Source organism: Cololabis saira, chromosome 1 (genome assembly GCF_033807715.1).
Source record: "Cololabis saira isolate AMF1-May2022 chromosome 1, fColSai1.1, whole genome shotgun sequence".
NCBI lineage: Eukaryota > Metazoa > Chordata > Actinopteri > Beloniformes > Belonidae > Cololabis > Cololabis saira.
Window position 1 is genome coordinate 38,904,522 of NC_084587.1, and position 20,371 is coordinate 38,924,892.

General features: G+C 39.7%; 1 protein-coding gene across 3 annotated transcripts in view; it reads left to right on the forward strand.

Annotated features, from left to right (window-relative positions):
- The window catches only part of cnnm2b (cyclin and CBS domain divalent metal cation transport mediator 2b), a 71,073-nt gene that overhangs the window by 24,189 nt on the left and 26,513 nt on the right, over positions 1 to 20,371 (forward strand). For all 3 annotated transcript variants that reach the window (XM_061722815.1, XM_061722816.1, XM_061722817.1), the window contains exon 3: positions 19,117 to 19,260. In XM_061722815.1, coding sequence (XP_061578799.1) covers positions 19,117 to 19,260 — 144 coding nt within the window. The remainder of the gene's footprint in view (positions 1 to 19,116; positions 19,261 to 20,371) is intronic.

Here is a 20,371-nt window from a genome sequence, read left to right on the forward strand (position 1 = left end):
AACATGCTAATTTGACACCCCTAATTTTATCATTTGACAACTAGTAAAACTTTTCCTGCTAGTTTGATCACAAACTGTATTAGTGAACCAGTTGTTTCAAGTAGCAAGAGTAAACTAATTAATAAGACACACAATTAGTTAATAGGTTTAGTCCAGAGGGTCACTAGTCTGTCAAAAAGCTGGTAAAGTCTGGTAAACTGGGACTAGTTGGACAAAACTTCCACTAGTTGTCAACAAATTGGCAGTAGTGAAAGTTTCTTAAAAAACTAATGTGGTGAAATTCCAAACTACACAAAGTGAACGTTGAACGAGAGGAGGCAAAGACAAAAACAGTGATCTTATGAGTGTGCAATAAATACCCCCAAAGGCTTGCCATAGACTCCCTTCCACTTTCCTTGCAGCAATTGTCTTTTTCCAAGTCACACTGGCACTGCTTTGGTTTTGGTTTCACTTTTCACTGCAAAATTGATGATCTCTGTTAAAATCCCTGTTCTCTCCAGAACCTCCAGAAAAAAGAACAAAAAAATTATTAAAAAAAATCCAGATCATTGTCAAATTTGAATACGAAATTACAAAGCGGAAACATGAAAATCTTGTTACTTGAATGGAATTCAGTATAACACCTTTGGATATTTTTTTTTGTGTTTTTCCTTTTTACCGTTTCACATACAGTAAACCAATTTGCTTTTGCTGAATACTTACAGCCAATGAAAATGTACATGTTACTATAAATGGTATTTCACTCTTAGGCTACAAACATTTCAGTCAGACAGCTTTGTAATGTATAGGACAAACTTTTTTTTATTTTCATAAGACATTGGATATCCTCGGCTTAGAAAATTGAAGTTGGTGCATTTTTAATATCATGATATTCTTTATAAAAACGAGTGAATTTGACATAAAATGTTAACAAGTAATAAAACAACACTTTAATGTGATAACTTGTACATATTATCCTTTAAACCCTCAAATGAAGCTATTATCGCTCATTTTAAACACAGCATAAATGTAAATAACAACAGATAATTTCATTAGGTTCTGAGTGTTAACTGTGTCAAACGTGACAACATAGTTTTGATTTAATTTGTTTTTGCTCATTTTTTTCTCTTTGGATGCTCAGTTATCCTTGTGTGATGCACTCACCATTCAGCAGTTACAACACTCTCATAACAGAGCAGCACCTGACCGCAGGCCCATTCATCTATCCCCACTGGTTTCCCATTGATGCCTCGCCTTATGACTGAGGCCCAAAGGAATCTCCACCCAGGGGACCTTTCAACAACAAACGCAGCCAGCTACGACAGCAAGCTGCTTCTCTGAATGAATAACAATGTCATTCCAGCAGTGTGTGAGTGAGACTGTACTGTATGTGTGTGAGTGTAGTCCAACACCACTGGCTAGTAGCAGCAGAGTGACCAAAGCCCCGTAAAGACAGTTGGAAGCACACTTTACTTGGGTATGAGACTGGACTTACTATGAGTCAAAAGCACTTTATTATTGTGCGTGAAATGAATTTTACACCTGCCATTGCCAGCTGTCCCCCGAGTCAGCTGTTCATCTATGTCAACATATGTTTCCATCTACAGTGGACTCGGATCATGGACTCGGAAGACAAAGTATGCATCTTCATCATGACAAAAATTCCTATTTGAGTGAGACATCTTAGCTACTGAATTATGAACGCAGACTCTTAATGCACAGGGACAATGTTTAAGAGAAGTCATATACCTGCCCGCTAAATAATTCTGTGGTCACTTTATTTCCTCTAATGAGCAGTCGAAATATAAACTCAGGGCAACTCAAGTAATACGGCTGGGATTACTGATATTCAAGTGTAAAAACATGATTGAAGAAAAGCGTGATTCTCTATTTCTCAGTTTTGTACCAAAAATAAAAACCCCAATGGCCATGTTCCTAAAATGACACCAGACTGAACTAGGGCTGTTCGATTAATCGATTTTAAATCGTAATCGCGATTATGTAATTATAACGATGTTAAAACGTGAAAATCGTAAAATCGATTTTTCACGTTTTTTTTTTTTTTTTTTTTTACCTTGTCTGCACACATATTAATGATTGATACCATATTAATGATACAAGACAAGTGCCCCATCGGAGAGGCTCTTTAGTGTAGGAGGGGGCGTTGTAACATGCCACCGGGCATCCCTCAAGCCAGATGCGGTAGACCGGCTCGTGTTCCTTGCAAAAAACTTGCAAATGTGAATAGCAAATGTAATGACTGACATTACACACCTCTACCTCCTTCATGGGTTGCATTATTATTTAGCATGCAAAGACCCAGTTTAGTTTAATTAGAAAATGTCTTGTTTTATTTAATTGGAAATATAACTTACTGTATGTTTGCAAGTTCTGATTTGCTGATTTTTTTTTTCAGAGATAAAACTTTATATTTTATTATATTTTTTAAAACTTTTTTTCAACTTATTTTACAGAGTTTTGCACTTTATTCATTCATTTTTGGTTTAATAAGAGCAAAATTTGCACTTAAAGCCAAATGTTCAATAAAAAAACAGCATATTTGAAATAATTTCTTTGCCTTTTGTCAATTCACAAAATAATCGTAATCGTAATCGAAAATCGGATTTTGAGAGAAAAAAATCGAGATTTTATTTTTGGGCAAAATCGAACAGCCCTAGATTGAACCACCAATATTCTTCTGAGAAATGGACAGACCAAGTGCTTCAGACGTAGCACTGACATCCTCAATGGAAGTCTGAGTTACTGTGGAGACTCTTGCAGTGTACTGGGAGCACGTTCTATCGACAGATTAGACCAAGATGCGTTTGTCTGTTTTAGATGGAGTCCAGGATTACCGCAGGATTACCACAGTAAAGGGCCAGTTCTTACAGTGAAGAGGGAGATTTGAGGGGGATAATATCGGGCTACACAACTTCAAAAAAGGGGTTTTTGAGTTGACTTGAAGCTTGGCAGTGGAGGAATAGTATGATTACAAACCCAAGCACAAAAAAGAAGATTGTGTGTCAACTCTGTTGACTGAATTGAACAGAATAGTCAGTGACCACGCTGACAGGCTGTTGAGTGTAGTCAATGAGTTTTCCAAAGTGTGGACACGTCGAGTGAAAATGCCACTAAAAGAAAAACAAAAAAATACAAATGAAATAAATGTACAAAACAATTTTTTCAGCAATGAATCCAGGATTTCACATTTTATTTAATTAACTTAATTTAATTTGGTGACTCTAATATTGATTTTGCACAACGGCAAAGTCGGATGACAGAATTACGATGAAGAGAAAATACATGAAATATTATGGGTTTGGAGCTAACAGATCAGTCTGTTGATTAATTTTAGTTTGGTTTAAAAGAGTCCATAATCTTTAATTACGCACCAAAAAGACCTTTGCTTACCCGCACCTGAGGTTCTGTGAGTAATTTAGTTTCATCTTGCCTCAAATACTAACTGACTCAAACAGTTCAACGTGCACATGTGTTTCTCTTGTATTGCACTGCACATTCTTTTTTGTCAGTTTCAGAAATATTCTAAAACAGTGTTTATGTTTTTAACACCATAAAGTCTGAATGTCCATCAAAATGCATCAGTCTGCAGTGAAATGACTTCTATCCAAGTTTGCAGAACAGCAAGCTACATTTTGTTATCTATCTTTACGTTATGAATAACTCACAAGGCATTTCATTTATCTGTGTGATCTATAATACTTGTGTCCCCAGTAACACAAACACACAGTCAGACAGATTCCAGTTATGTCTCCAGATACTACAGGTCAAGACACAGACATATTATTTTGCCACATGGTGCACTTAGTCTCAGCGTTTATGAAAACCAAGATGCTGTAAATAGATTGCATGTAACCAGCATCAGGGTGAAGTTTTTATTTTTGGTAGTGGAAAAATGGGTCAGAATAACTTTTTTTTTCAAACCAGAGGTAGGCTCAGGAAACAGATCATCCAATAGGTTCCCATCATTCTAGCATTGCACTATATTTGTCACTGCTCAAATATTTGGAAAAATAGGGGGAAAGCAAGAAAAGAAGGGGGGCAGTGACGAGTGTTCACAACAGATACCGACCTTTTACACTCCCTGTGCCTTATGGGCCTATTTATAGGGGGAAATTGCGCTATGGAAAAATATGACAAAGCTGCATTCCATAAATAAGCTGGGAATGGTGGAAAAGAGCAGGACTTAGTCTCTGAAGGCCTGAATAGAGATTCTCAGGCTTGGCTTTGGGAGATGGATGGATGGATGGATGGATGGATGGATGGATGGATGGATCAATGGATGGATCAATGGATGGATCAATGGATGGATCGATGCATGGGTGGATAGATGGATGCCTCTTAATTAGGGTAGTTCAGATCTTGGGATATAATAAACTCATTAAAAGATTTTACTTTAAAGATATCATCAGTTAAGTATTTTCCAAAAAATATAATTTTTCATTGTGTGTTTTTTTTTTTACACAATTATTTATTTATTTTATGCTATCAAGTGTTCCCATGCCCCGGTTCTCTTTCAGAGCCTTGTACCTTACTGAGGATATAGTCCCCATTCAAGCAGAAGGCCTCCCATCATCTTTCGTGGCATATGTCACGTTCTAGTTTCCCCCCCAAGAATCGGGAGAGCTTTCCAATGGCTTTACAATGACACTTACGCGGGCTTACACCAGTGTTTTAGTCATATATGTTTTTCTTTCAAAAAACAAGTAATTTACTGCTGGTTGCCTTTATCTTTTAAATATAATCTTTGTGAAAAGTATTCCTTTTTTTTTTTTTGAAATTCTGATACATTGTCATTTAAAAAATTAGAATAATGAGAATAATTTGGACATGCAAATGTTTTTCAGTACTATTTTTCCTCTTATTCCTTATCCAAACTTGGAAAACATAAAAACAAATTTCACATCACATACTTTTCCATCCAGGGTTATGGCTTTGTGCACGACCACAAACCTTCATGACAAAGTAACTTCGGAAGCCATCGGGCACCAGCAGAAGTGATGCGAGGTCAGGAATGGCAGCAATAAAACGTTATCCTCCCCAGGAGAGTTGAATCAGCAAAATGACTCCAAGAGCAAGTCATGTAATGATCAAGGCCACAAAGGAACACTGGAGCGTCTGAAAAACTCCCTAATGTTACTGTCAGGAGAACAAGAGTGCTGTGATTGCCAGGCCTTCAAATAGACCCTCAAATGTTAGGAACAACACTGCAGTTTTCAGTTTGCAGATCACATGGTACTTGTACTATGACAGCTTGGGTCTGTTTTTATGCAACCGGGTAGTAGTAGTAGTGGTACACATTGTCATCACTGATGCACAAACCTAATTTAAAGCAAAACACCAGGACAGAAAAGAAACACAAAAAACATTATGAACCTCAATGCTTCTAGTAACATAAGGACTGACGTCTATATGTTGAAATGGCCAAGTCAAGGGCTCTTCTTTAATCCAAGATTATGAAAGGATCTGAAATAAATATGCCATATGAGGAAATCCACTCGAGTGCAGAGCTGGAGTTGTGTTGTACGGAGGAATGGGTTCAAATCCTTTCAAGCTTCCGGGTAGGACTGACTAACAGCTCCTGGAAGCCTCTAGTTGGAAGTGCTGCTGCACAAGTTGGTCATGCCACATACTGAAAATGTGACTTCATATGCTTTTCCTGTTACAAGATTTAAAAGCTCAGCATGTTCCTTAATGACTGAATGAGTTAGTGTGATATCGTGGGAAAATTTGTTTATTTCAGTTTTCTTCTTTGCGTAGAGGTCTTGGCTGTAAACCCAGTGATATTTTTGGTGAAGTTACAGCAGAAATGTAAAAAAAAAAAAAGTATTAAATTCCTGCTGGACTCCTACAGAGTTTATCTTTATATTTAATGTGCATCTTATTTTTACGTTCCCAGTGCTTTAATCAGCTGAAAGACTAAATAGTCTCCTCAGTGAGATTAAGCACTTCCTGCTTCTGCGTCTCTGCTGCTGTGTCATGGCGGGAAACAAAGTAATCGTCTTTGTATCTGAAGGGTTAATGAGGCAGCTACTGAAGTCATAATGTATTACGTATGAGCAATTTAAAGGGGACCTATTATGAAAAAAACGTTTTTTCTTGCTTTAACATATATAAAGTGGTCTCCCCTCAGCCTGTCAACTCAGAGAAGGAGGAAAGCAACCAAATTCTGCAGTGTCTGTACAGCCGCCCGGATGAGCCATCCAGTGTGATGTGGCTTCTACGAGCCGTTCAGATTCTGCTCCCTTTCGGACTCCATACTCACTGAGCGCCCCCCACAGAATGGCACGAGGGACACGGTCAAATGCCTTCTCCAGATCCACAAAACACATGTGGACTGGTTGGGCAAATTCCCATGAACCCTCGAGCACCCTGCGGAGGGTATAGAGCTGGTCCAGTGTTCCACGACAAGGACGAAAACCGCATTGTTCCTCCTGAATCCGAGGTTCAACTATCGGCCGTATTCTCCTCTCCAGTACCCTGGCGTAGACTTTCCCGGGGAGGCTGAGAAGTGTGATCCCCCTGTAGTTGGAACACACTCTCTGGTCCCCCTTTTTAAAAAGAGGGACCACCACCACTCCAGCGGTACTGTCCCCTTCCTCCATGCGATGTCGCAGAGGCGTGTCAACCAAGACAGCCCTACGACATCCAGAGACTTGAGGTACTCAGGGCGAATCTCATCCACCCCCGGTGCCCTGCCACCGAGGAGCTTACGAACTACCTCAGTGACATTGGCTTGGGTGATGGATGTCTCCCCCAGAGTCCCCACTCTCTGCTTCCTCAGTGGAAGGCATGTCCGTCGGGTTGAGGAGATCCTCGAAGTATTCCTTCCACCGTCGATGGACGATGTCCCCAGTCGAGGTCAACAGCTCCCACCCGCACCGTAAACGGTGCCAGCAGAGTACTGCTTCCCCCTTCTGAGGCGCCGAACGGTCCGCCAGAATTTCCTGGAGGCTGTCCCTGACAGCCAGACGTTCCCAACAGACCCTCACAATCCGTTTGGGTCTGCCCGGTCGGTCCAACTTCCTCCTCTGCCAGCGCATCCAACTCACCACCAGGTGGTGATCAGTTGACAGCTCAGCCCCTCTCTTCACCCGAGTGTCCAAGACATGCGGCCGAAGGCCAGATGAAACGACAACAAAGTCGATCATTGACCTCCGGCCTAGGGTGTCCCGGTGCCACGTACACTGATGGACACCCTTATGTTTGAACATGGTTTCCGTTGTGGACAAACCGTGACTAGCACAGAAGTCCAACAACAAAACATCGCTCGGGTTCAGATCGGGGAGGCCGTTCCTCCCAATCACGCCTCTCCAGGTATCACTGTCATTGCCCACCTGAGCGTTGAGGTCCCCCAGTAGAACAATGGAATCTCCAGTTGGAGCACTATCCAGTACTCCTCCCAGGGACTCCAAGAAGGCCGGGTACTCCGCACTGCTGTTCGGCCCGTAGGCACAAACAACAGTGAGAGACCGTTTCCCGACCCAAAGGCGCAGGGAAGCGACCCTCTCGTTCACCGGGGTGAACTCCAACACATGGCGACTGAGCTGAGGGGCTATAACCAAGCCCACACCAGCCCGTCGCCTCTCACCCTGGGCAACTTCAGAGTAGTGGAGGGTCCAGCCCCTTTCAAGGAGCTGGGTTCCAGAGCCCAAGCTATGTGTGGAGGTGAGCCCGACTATCTCTAGCCGGTATCTCTCAACCTCACGCACAAGCTCCGGCTCCTTCCCCCCCAGCGAGGTGACATTCCATGTCCCCACTGTGAGGGTTTTGGTCCAGGGATTGGGTCGTCGAGGCACCCCGCCACGACTGCTACCCAGCCCACATGGCACCAGCTCATCACGGTCCTTCCTGCGGGTGGTGGGCCTACGGGAAGCACTCAGAATCCCGCATAGATAATGAGGTTAGAGAATGGGATGCTAAAGACATGGCTCAGAGGCTGAATTTCTAATTTATTTAGCAAAAACAATCAAAAGCTTGTTTTTAAGACATTCAAGGCCTGTTTAAAATAGGTATTAGATGCCATAATAGGTCCCCTTTAAAGAGAAAATATTTGTTCTTAACACAATACCTTAAAGGATGAAACTGAAAGTGAGCTGATCCCAGGACCTGTTGTGTGCTGTGTGCTGGACTACCCAGCATGCATTCAGCCTCAGCTCAGCTAGACAACTGCAGATCAGGCAGCAGTGGTGGGTTATAGGACCCTAGGTGACGCACTTTCCTGAAGGCTGCTGGCATGTTCTAGGCTGCAGAGGTTCCTGAGGATCCAGAGGTTCCTGAGGATCAGGCTCTGCTGTCTACATCCGGCTCTCATCACAAAATCCAGAGCCTTAACAACGGCTAAGGAGCGATAAATACACAGGCCGTCTTTTTCTTATAATACATTTATGGAAGACAGAAGCTGTATTTTTTCTTCTGTCGCTGATTTGGAATTTTGTCTTTGTGGGAAAGTGGAAAGTATGCACCCATTTAGTGGGACAGCAAGACAAGGCGATTTGGAGTGGTGCTGCTGCGTGAGACTGGGTTTATCCAACACAGTGGCAGGAATAGACTTGAGACTGTAAAATAAATAAAGTTCACATGGGTGCAATACTGGCAACAATGTTGTGGCATAAAAGCAGTTACGCTTGTGGTCAAACTTGAGCGGATTGTAGCGTTTTAATGCACCTCATGTAAGTTACCTGAAAAAGCAGCAGGATTGTAGAGAACTTTATTTATTTTGCACGTTTTACTGTATGATCACTACAGATTGATTTGGGGGTTAAATTGGGATGGATGGATCAACTCATGGTAAAGTAAATAAGCTGACACTTCCCTCTGCACAGCCATCATAGATACAGACAGGAATGTGCAAAACTGATCTTTTTATGAGTGAACTCTTGGGTATCTGTGTCCGCTAAAACAATAGTGGTGTTGCCTCTAAAGGAGAGGGGTATGGTAAAAATAAATATGAATGGAAGAGATTAAACTGGAATTGGTTTATACTGTACAATATTTTAACATATACACATTTTTTATAATATTCTATTTGTTTTCACAGTGCCATGCAGGGTCAGTCACGACTTCACAACTTCAAAAATATCTTGAGAAGTGAAAGATTCGATTGGCTTCAGCACATGTCTATATATTTTATGTTAGGAAGCAGACTGTTTTTGATTGTATTTGGTTCCATTCATTTATTTATTTGCTGTTGGTTTGTTCACATTAAGGCGCCACGCACAAAGTGAGTTATCAGGATTTAGCAACTCAATTTAAAGATTCACTGCAATGTTCTTAACCCGTTGCTTTATTCAAATAAAAAAGAAAAGATAAAGGAAACCTATTTTGGGCTATGCTGTATCGTTGTAATTCAGCATTACTGCCGTGAGTATTTGCTTGAACCAGATTTGATCTGCAGGTGGTGCTACCAAACACACAACGCGCAAAATAAAGGCAAGCAGCGATCGTTCTCTTTCCTGAAATTTCGGCTGGAGGTTAAACATAACCTAATTAAGTATGTAGCCCAGTGAGCGTCAGCGTGCAGGGTAGCATGAAGGAAACGTTGGGAGTCAGATTTTCCTTAGCCCTCTTTTCCATGGAATTTGTGAAATTTCTGTCCCTTTACATTTCTGCCCGTGGGACCGACTCTAGAATAAACACGATTAAACATTGCATAAACATGCCATTCGCTGGAAGCTTCTCATTCAGTTGGAGTATGTGTATGTTATTCTTATTTGAAGCTAATGTCCAACGATTCCTCTGTTCAATCGATGGCAACAGTGCCATCGCTAATAATGATCCCTTCCGTACAAATGTGTTGAAAGGATTCTCGATAAACATCCCGATGGGATAGTTGAGCTTTTTAACCAACCAACCAGTGCGATGACATTTGTGTGCATACTCATAATTGTAAGACAAGTATTCAAATTCAACTCAAATTCATCCTTTTGTTTTGTCTTGTGCGCGTTCATTCTGTGATAAACCAGTCTTTCACACCAAAGGCACACGGTCATAGTCTTCTTGCATATGATAAACTGCACAGTTTTGTTTGTTTAGAGATGTTTTTGACTAGATTACATTTGTTTTCTATAATTGTTTCATGTGTGTTGATTTCATAGTCACGAACAAGTCCTATGAGTTTAGGACATTTCTATGAAATATCCAAAACCATTTCTGGTTGGTTAGGAAATACTGGCGATTTTAGACACATTTAAGGTTTAGTGTGGAAATTGATATAACGTGTGATGAAAGGGTCAGACAGCTTTGATTTTCAGATTTCACAGAAATGTAGCATTTATGATTTGGGATTCATAGATATTTTAAGCAAAGAACACAATTTCCAGGGGATAAAAGGAACGCAATTGATTGAAAAGAAGTTAATTGTCCAGATCTGGTCTGTTTCCTCATTAGTTCAAGATAATGAAGCAGATGAAAGGTCTGAAGTTGATATCAGGTATTGAGCTAGCTTTTCACAGCCGTATGACTGGAGCTACCAACATGAAGTCCAAGATCTCACTTCAAGTGAATGATGCTGTTTTAAGGCTGATAATTCAACTCAATTTAATTCAGCTTTAATTTTATAGCTCCAAATTACGACAAATGTTATCACAAGGCACTCAAGAATACAATTCAACCCATTCCAAATGAGTCCAAATAATACAAAGCCAATTAAAAATAATTGCCTAACTGAACAATTTTCTAGGCAATTATTGTGTTTTTCTAGACAGAAAAAAACAACATAAATGTAACAGAAAGATACAAAAAATACTTGGGTGTGGCCAAGTCATCAGTTTCCACTGGCGAGCTCATCAACACTTAAACGCGCTCATCCTCTTTGCTAATCTACAGTTTAATCATATCTCAATTGTTAAATCATACAACTCTGCTCCTAGACATTTGAATTATAATGCATTAAACAATAACATGGTGCATGGATTGTATTCATACACACCAACATGTTGTTCCAGTCTTGTGGACCATTCAAAGTTCTCCGCACATCACGTACACCCACACCAGTAACGAATGAAAATCCACACAGTTTTGTCTGATGGGTCAATGCAACCCGTCTTCTATCACACATACTGTACACGAGTGACAATGGGACAATAGAAGTGACAATAACGGTATCAATGTCTGATCAAATGGATAATCCTTAAATAAATTCTTAATGGAATGGTTTCCATAAAAGAAAAAAAGGTATTACTATTTGATACATGCAGGGATTATGGGATTTTCTGAGTTTGTGCTCAGAAAATCCATCATGGAGTGAAATATTAACGCCATCAAGAAATAGCTAATTGAGTGTTGTTTGCTTCTTCATCTTTGTCTCCTCTGTAAAACATAGACTAAGGAAACAATACCCTTCCTGTCGTGAGTGGTCAGCTCCAGCGGCGTGATCAGACACTAGCACAGCTGTTGATCAGCTCTGGTCAATCTTAAAATCCTCTTATTTGAGGTGTCAGCTTCATTGAATGTGTTCTTGATAGATTCAAACTATAACTGAAAAACTACTTTTTTGGGGTCATTAGTGGCCAAGTAGTTTGTGTGTAAATGACATATAAAGTAAGACTAATTATATGAAACATGAACTTGTTTAATTTGATATGTTTTTTCTGTCTGCACATCCCATGGATCTGTCAAACACAAACAACGTAGACCTTTCACTTCTATAAAATCATTGGTAACTTTACCTACACAGAGGTCAGTGATGCATCCTTACACACATAATAGCCTGAATTATCCTAATCATCTTTGGTATGTGGGAGCCCATGTTCATTTTTCCTGAAAGCAAGTTGAAATGTGGACTCCTGTTGAACACACAACAGGTGACCACTGTCTTTTTGTCTATCTGTTTCAAAATGAGAAAGATATCTTTGGTGTTTCAACGTGCAAACCTTTAAGTTGATGTTTTTAGTCTTTGCCTTGTAGGTCCTCGTAGGTCCTTATAGGGATGGGAATCGAGAACTGGTTCTCAAAGAGAACTGATTCCCGATTCCGTGGGATCGTTAACCCGTCTGCCTAACGATTCCGTTTACAACTCCTTCAACCAAACCCCATCGAAATACCTGCAGATCTGCCCTCAGAGCTTTACAGCGGGATACACGGTTTGATATATTGACTCGATGGTGAAATCAAAAATGACCATCCCGTTTACCCGGCCCTGGGTTCGTACAGACGGAGAGTTGCTTTGTGAAGAGCAGTAGCTTGACGATTACAGATAAGGAAGTGATAACTGCCAGCGACTGGCTGAGCCGACTGCCAAACAATCATATAAGAAAGAAATGTAATGCGTGATATAAACTCCTGACGGTGTACAAACCAATCCCAGCTGTTTTTGCAACAGGTTCAGAGCTTTGATCACATCAAAGGGGGGAAATACCTCCAACACTCGGAAACATTTTCTGCATAAAAACTGTTAAAGTCCAAAAGTTGATCATTGCAATTGTATTAATTAATTAATTAATATCACAATGTTCAATTGAAAATGTTCCTGTTATTCAGCTTGAGCCAGCTTTGATTTAGTTGAAGTTGAGTGCAAAATATTGGAGCATACCTGAAATTAGAGTGTTAATGGAACCAAAGTAATTTGTACTATATTCCTACTGTATATAACTGAATGAGAATTGATAAGAGAATCAATAAGGAACTGGAATTGGTTAATTCTTAACAATTCCCATCCCTAGTCCTCGTAGGTGCTTTGTAATTGATAACTCGTCCATATGTTGAACTATTGTTGGGCAAGACACTGAACCCCACATTGGCTATGGTACAGCCATCATTGTTGAGTGACTGTGTGTATAATAGGAAAAGTTTGTCCCAGACTCAATAGAGGGACTATTTTGCGCCGATCTCTGTAAAGCAAAGGAGTGCTGTATAGATGAGTGAATAGCTTCTTGTGTAAAGTACTTTGAATGGTCAACAAGACTAGAAAAGTACTATATAAATGCACTGCAGGTACCATTTTTGGATGCAGCGGCAGGCTGTGTTGAAATAAAATGGCTTTTCAAGGTATGTCTGAGACCATGTGGCTATATTGATCACATTGGCTTGACAGCTTCTGGTGTTGACTGTTACAAACACTCGTCAGTGGTTTCTGGACTTGGCCTTTAGCACAGAGATTTATCAATGTTTTCACGTTATTATGCTCATTATAACTGATTGACGAACCTTTGATGGTGGTAAACACAAATAGTGATCCACATCCTGTTCTTGCCTGGAAAGATTAAGGCTGATTTTGAAACTGCTTACCTCAATCCTTGTGTGTATTGATTAAGCCAAAATGTAGTGAGTAGTATGAAGTATACAGGAAATGCTGATGTATGCCATGGTATTATACCTCTAGGAATATTTTCAGCATTCAACTTACCAGTCTGCCTCACATGCTGTATGTCAACTGACCAGTACAACTAAAACCAGTATCAGCAGTCATGTGAGAACATTTCATCATGATGTTACTTGTAAAGTAGGGATGGGCGGTATGGACTAAAAAATGTATCACGATAATTTCTGGCATTTATCCCGATAACGATAAAAAAAATACCAATACAAAAACGTTATTTCTTTCTTTCTTTCTTTCTTTCTTTCTTTCTTTCTTTCTTTCTTTCTTTCTTTCTTTCTTTCTTTCTTTCTTTCTTTCTTTCTTTCTTTCTTTCTTTCTTTCTTTTTTTCTTTCAGGCTCATTTCCTTCCTTCCTTCCTTCCTTCCTTCCTTCCTTCCTTCCTTCCTTCCTTCCTTCCTTCCTTCCTTCCTTCCTTCCTTCCTTCCTTCCTTCCTTCCTTCCTTCCTTCCTTCCTTCCTTCCTTCCTTCCTTCCTTTAATCAAAAAGAATTTATCGTTTTTACCGCTATATGACAAATTTTTATCGTGAGGAATTTTTTTGACGGTATATCGTGAACGGTAAAATATCGCCCATTCCTATTGTAAAGATCTAAACGTTTATTTATTGGCCTCTCTTACAATTTTGGGAGTGATACTGGTGATCCATCCTGGACTACTACCTATTTTTTTTAAATCCATATCAAAGCATTTACAATTTCTTAAAGTACATGTGTTTAAGATAAACATGACTGTTAGCAGAGCTTAGCACAAGGACTGAAAACAGAAGGCATAGCTCTGTTTCGCTGTTTTGGGATTTTTTCTGTGACGGATGAGATTAGTCTTTTTTTCAAGAGGTCTTTTTATTCACTTTCAAGAAAAACTTGTTGTATATTTCATTTTACTAAATTCAGCTAATTTGCTTGTGATATATGTAGTGTGTTGTTGAGCCTTTAAAAAAACAGCCAGTCATTTCCTTCATTGATTACTCCAGCTCCTTTCTACTATACCTACCATGGCATGTTTTAAACAATGTCAAATTGTTTTAGAGAACATAAAACCTTTTACAATCAATCCAATGAATATGATTTATCCTCAACGCAATTATTTAAATGTTGAAATCAACTGATTTCATGCAGTTTTTTGTTTGAACACGTTGAGTTTTCACCCCATTGCACATGGACACATCTGTCGGTACCCTTCCATTAAAGAAAGAATAACCCTCAATGGTCACTGAAATATCAAAAATAATAATAACAATTCACTGAACATTGACTAATGGAAATCAGATATTGCTTCTGAATTGTGGTTCAACAGAATCATTACAAACTTAAGCCAACTAATGAAACTGGCTTAGTTGGTGCCCCTAGGCAAGATTGTAAATAGTTTGATCATATGTTAAATGACAGTATATCTTGTATTTAACATTACTTGTATCTTTAGTCCTCAGTCACTCAGTCTAACTATTTAAGGCGTCAAAGTCTTTACTCTGCTCTTTGGTATCCTGGTGTTCACCACACTGAACAAGGACCAGAGAAATCAAAGGATACAGTTGTCTCAGGAGATCAGAAAGAAAATTCTAAAGGTAAAGACTACAAAACCATCTCCATACAGTGCTACTGTATGTTCCTGCGACTGCAGAGGTTCAGGGTCTACAGGATTGTATTCAACCTCCCTGGACATGGCTGCAAGAGAAACATATTTGAAAAATTGAAGAGGAACATAATATGAATGATAACCAAACAGTACAGAATAACTTGTAAAGAGATTCAAGGTGAACTCCAAGGTGAAGTTATGTCAGAGTTAGATTACACCATTCATTGCTATTTGAGCCAAAGTGAACAACTGAGCAGGACTCCACTGTTGACAGCAAATTATAAAAAAGCAATTAGTCAAAATGCATATTAACAAGCCACAAGGCTTCAGGAGTTTATCATTTGGACAAATGAGACACGGCTGGGGCTATTTGGCAAGTCACATCAGCGTTATGTTCATTGATTCATAAATGAAGCGTTCAAAATTACACTCTAGCTGCTGTAAGACATGGATGAGGATCAGTTAAGTTCTGGGGCTGCTTTGCTAGATGTCTTTAATCTATGAAGGGTACGAGGAAATTTGAATACTATTGAGACATTCTGGAGGGAAATGTGCTCCCCAGTTTTAGATAGCTTGTTCTCATTTGCAGGTCATTGGTCCTCCGACAAGATAATGACCCAAACACTAAATTAAAAGCACCCAAAAACAAAACATTGGACTATTCTGAAGTGTTCTTCGATGAGACTTCATCCACAAACCAGTTGAACAGCTGTAGAAAGAGCCGAAACATGCAGCCTGGAGAAGAAACCCTACAAACCTCAGACAGCTGGAGCAGCCTGCTCATGCGTGGGCCAACATACCTGCCGACAGGTGCAGAAGACTCATTGAGAGTTACAGAAATCACTTGATTGCAGTGATTGCTTGAAAAAAATGGTGCAACAAAATTTTAAAGGGGACCTATTACGAAAAACACGTTTTCTCTTTCTTTAACATATATAAAGTGGTCTCCCCTCAGCCTGCCAACTCAGAGAAGGAGGAAAGCAACCAAATTCTGCAGTGTCTGTACAGCCGCCCGAGTGAGCTGTCAAGTGTGATGTGGATCTACGAGCCGTTCAGATTCTGATCCCTTTCGTTTCGATGCATGAAACCACGCCCACAACTAACTCCGCCGGCCGGAGCTTCCGCCATTTTTCCGTAGCGGTGTATCGCGTCATTCAGGCAGCCAATCAGCACAGAGCCTCATTATCATAGCCCCGCCCACTCAGAATCCCACATAGATAATGAGGTTAGAGAATGGGAAGATAAAGACATGGCTCAGAGGCTGAATTTCTAATTTATTTAGAAAAGAAAAATCAAAAGCTGTTGTTTTTAAGACATTCAAGGCCTGTTTAAAATAGGTATTATATGCCATAATAGATCCCCTTTAAGTTGAGGGTGAAATAATTTTATCTGGGCCAGTTTCATTGGTTTGATTTTTTTTTTTTTTTTTAATGATCTGCTCGAATTGTTTAAAAAAATGTCTAATTTTCATTAGTCAATTTTCAGTGATGTATTATTACTTCTGTTAATTTAAAGTTATTTCAGTGACCATCAACACCACGTGTGTAACATGCCATTAGGTGTGAGTGTGTATTGTGTGGTTCTGCAGTGGACTGGAGACCTGCTGTACCCAGACGTTTTCCTGAAGAACAGGGTCCAGACTCACATGGAGAGCAGTGGTTAACTACTACCAACCAAAGCCAGGTGTATAGGTTGAGACACTAGCGTCTTAAATGCACACTACACCCTCTTACAATAGCAGAACATATTTCTTCTTTTAACGTAGCAAACCGTTTCATGGCACAATGCACTGATGTTGTTAAAGAAAAGACTGAAACACATGGCTGACGTTAGGCTGAAAGTATCAGCAAAATACTGATACTTTAAGTTGACACCCTTCTCTTTAGGATAAATAAAAATAACGTGAACTTCTATAAAACTCAAAGACTGTGGTGAAACGTCTAAAACTGCTGCAGCTGTTTCTTAAAACAATGAAAAACTGACATTGTCATTACTTACCTCTGCTGGAACGATTTTCATGTGAGCTGTTTGGGAAGTTTGAGCACCAGTTCAGAGGCTGCATCCTTCCTTTTACAATGTCAGCAAATAAACATGAAAGGTTTTTTTTCTTATAACTACAGATTTCCAACGACTGGAATTAGGGCTGGGCGATATGGACCAAAAGTCATATCTCGATATTTTCTAGCTGAATGGCGATACTCGATATATATCTCGATATTTTTTCTGTGCCATAATTGGGGTTTCCCCCAAAGCCTTATAGCATAGCATCTCTGTTAGCTTCATTTTTTTCTGGGGCAAACCCTTAAAAAAACAGTCAGCTTTAATACAAAGCCTTGTGCCAAATGTCACACAGGTACCTTTATTAACAGAGGTCTGCACAATATCAAAATGTATAAAACAAATGAAATAAAAATAAACTGCCTGCATATAGAGAATAAAAATGCTTCTTGAATAAAATAAAACAAATATCCCTTTCCTGCATAACAATTAAATTAAAATACATTGTGCAATTAATACAATGTAGACAGTAACAGGCAGACTTTTCCACTGAGGTTGACAGTTGTGCAAATAACAAAACATTTGTGCAAATCTCAAATAAAACATTCAAGTCAAATTGTCACCAAATAAGCTATATCAAAATTAAAAAAAAAAGTTTTTTAAATCGATATAAACGATATTGTCTCGTACCATATCGCGTTTGAAAATATATCGATATATATTAAAATCTCGATATATCGCCCAGCCCTAACTGGAATATATTGATACAAAATATTTCTCAAATTCAAATGTTATGTATTTTAAATACATGTAATATCACAAATACTGCCCAGCCCTGGTCCTGGCCCGAGTGGAGTGGATGTCATGACGGGTGGAAGTACATTGATCTGTTTCACTCTACTGTACGTGTGACTATTTCTCCTTCCCGGGGCAGTTTCTAGAGTAATTGCGTGCTCAGGGATTTCTATTTCCTCCTTTCTTCAACCCATATGGTTGCATTTGTGTTTTCCAAAGCTACATTTAATTCATTGGAAGAAAAATATTCATTATCACATTTTTCTAGAGAGGTTGAATTTAGAAAAGGCACTAAAATCTTTGCTTAGGTGATGTCTGTGTTTATATTATTAACACACTTGTGAGGAGGCAGACTATTTGCAGTAACCTGAACACATTTCTCAAAAGCATCAACTCTGCACTCTCACATTCAGGCTCTCAGGCCCGGTCTGCTTCACATCTCTGTGCTGTTGTAGTGTTATGAAGAAGCAGTGGGCTGCAGTGCAATAAAACACTGCCAGTGATCAGCCAGAAGCCCTTTCATTCTGTGCTTGCCTGCAACAAAGCAACCAACAGAGTAGCTGAAACAGCATGTACAGTCATGTACCTGTGTTCAATACAATCAAATCCAATACACATTTACAAGCACACACCCCTGACACATGTGCATGCACACTGGCATTCTCCATTTTTTTTAACATCCAGGTATATCTGCATGCAAATGGCCCATTCTGAGACAATCTGATCACACGGTGGAGGTTTGCCCAGTCTGCTCCTTTGCTTGGTGAGAATATCACCAGGGCAGAATGGAAACTTCATTTTGCAGGGGCTAATATTAGCCCGGGCCTCTGGAAAATTCCTTTTAAATGATCACAAGCTGAGAAAAGGCAAAGAATTTGTTTAGTGTTTTGCCTGACAGTCTTCTCTGCATACACAGCAGTTTGTTTCCTTTTTTCAGATGGCAGCACACAGGAGGGTCCTGGGAACACAGACATGGAGGCAAGGAGGGCAAAAGGGGCTGATAGGATAAAAATGTAGGACTGTCTGTCTGCGCTGTCGGTGTTTGACTCTTTCTGGGCAAATTTAACAGTTTGCAACTTAATTAGCATGTCCGGCGCCTTGGTCATTTAGCTGACATTAAAAATGGTTATTTCTTAATTTTGTCCACTGCCCTTCTTATGTTTTAGGCTCCTGTAAGGTTTCAACCTACTTAAGAATGATGACAAACAGAAACTACATACAATATATATATATATATATATATATATATATATATATATATATATATATATATATATATATATATATATATACAGCATATATATGTAAGTGATACAAGTGGCCATGTGTGTCCTCACCGTTTGTACCACAGTAACCCGTGAACTAACCTGTAAACTATATTTAATTCTATTGTTATATGACACTAACATTATAACCTGTGTGTCAATATTTTGCTAGGAAAGTCCCACTTGGCCATAGTTCAAAGAGTGAACAATGAAGGGGAGGGAGACCCTTTCTACGAGGTTCTGGGAATTGTCACCCTGGAGGATGTCATTGAAGAAATCATCAAGTCAGAGATCCTGGACGAGACTGACTTGTACAGTAGGTTACTCTGAAATCTCACAATCCTTTGAATCTAGCAATGAATCACGTGAATTAATGTAATGTAAAATAAGTCATTTATAAAGGCAAACTTATTGCAATTTATTGGATATGGAGGATGTGTATTCAGTTACTGTATAAAGTGAATTAAGGGTTTAAATGCTAAGGTTCTGATGGTTTGTGGTCATGGTGGTGTCATTAGATAAATTCACACCAACTGATCAGTGCAGTTTTGACATTTTTCTGAAAATAAGAAAATGTGAATCCTCAGGTCACAGGGGGGCAATAGTGTAAGTAAAGATGCACAAACCCCCGTATTCTCCAGCCACCTCCTCTTGCTCCTATGGGGAATACTGAGGTTTTCCTGCTTTAGCTGAGAGATATAATCCCTGTAGTGCATCCTGGGTCTCCCTCGGAGCCTCTACCTCGTAGTTTCACATGCCTGAACCCCTCCCTGGGAAGATGAACAGCAGATTGTAAATGCAGTCTCATTCATATGAGAGTGTTGCCTTTGGCTCAACTGCCTCCTGGCCACCACAGACCAGCAAGATGTCTACATAACACTAGTCACCGCCCCAATCCACCCGTTGGTCTACAATTACAGTTTCCCCTCACTCTTGAACAATACCCTGTGATACTTAAACTCATCCCAAACCTGAACAGGGTATTCCACCCTTTACTGTCAAGAGAACCGTGGTCTCAGATTTGGAGGTAATGACTTTCACCCCTACAGCCACATTAGGGCTGTTCGATTAATCGATTTTAAATCGTAATCGCGATTATGTAATTAGAACGATGTTAAAACGTGAAAATCGTAAAATCGATTTTTCACTTTTTTTTTTTTTTTTTTTTTACCTTGTCTGCACACATATTAATGATTGATACCATATTAATGATTGATGGAAATACCTCTCAATACCTGCGACAAGTGCCCCATCGGAGAGGCTCTTTAGTGTAGGAGGGGGCGTTGTAACATGCCACCGGGCATCCCTCAAGCCAGATGCGGTAGACCGGCTCGTGTTCCTTGCAAAAAACTTGCAAATGTGAATAGCAAATGTAATGACTGACATTACACACCTCTACCTCCTTCATGGGCTGCATTATTATTTAG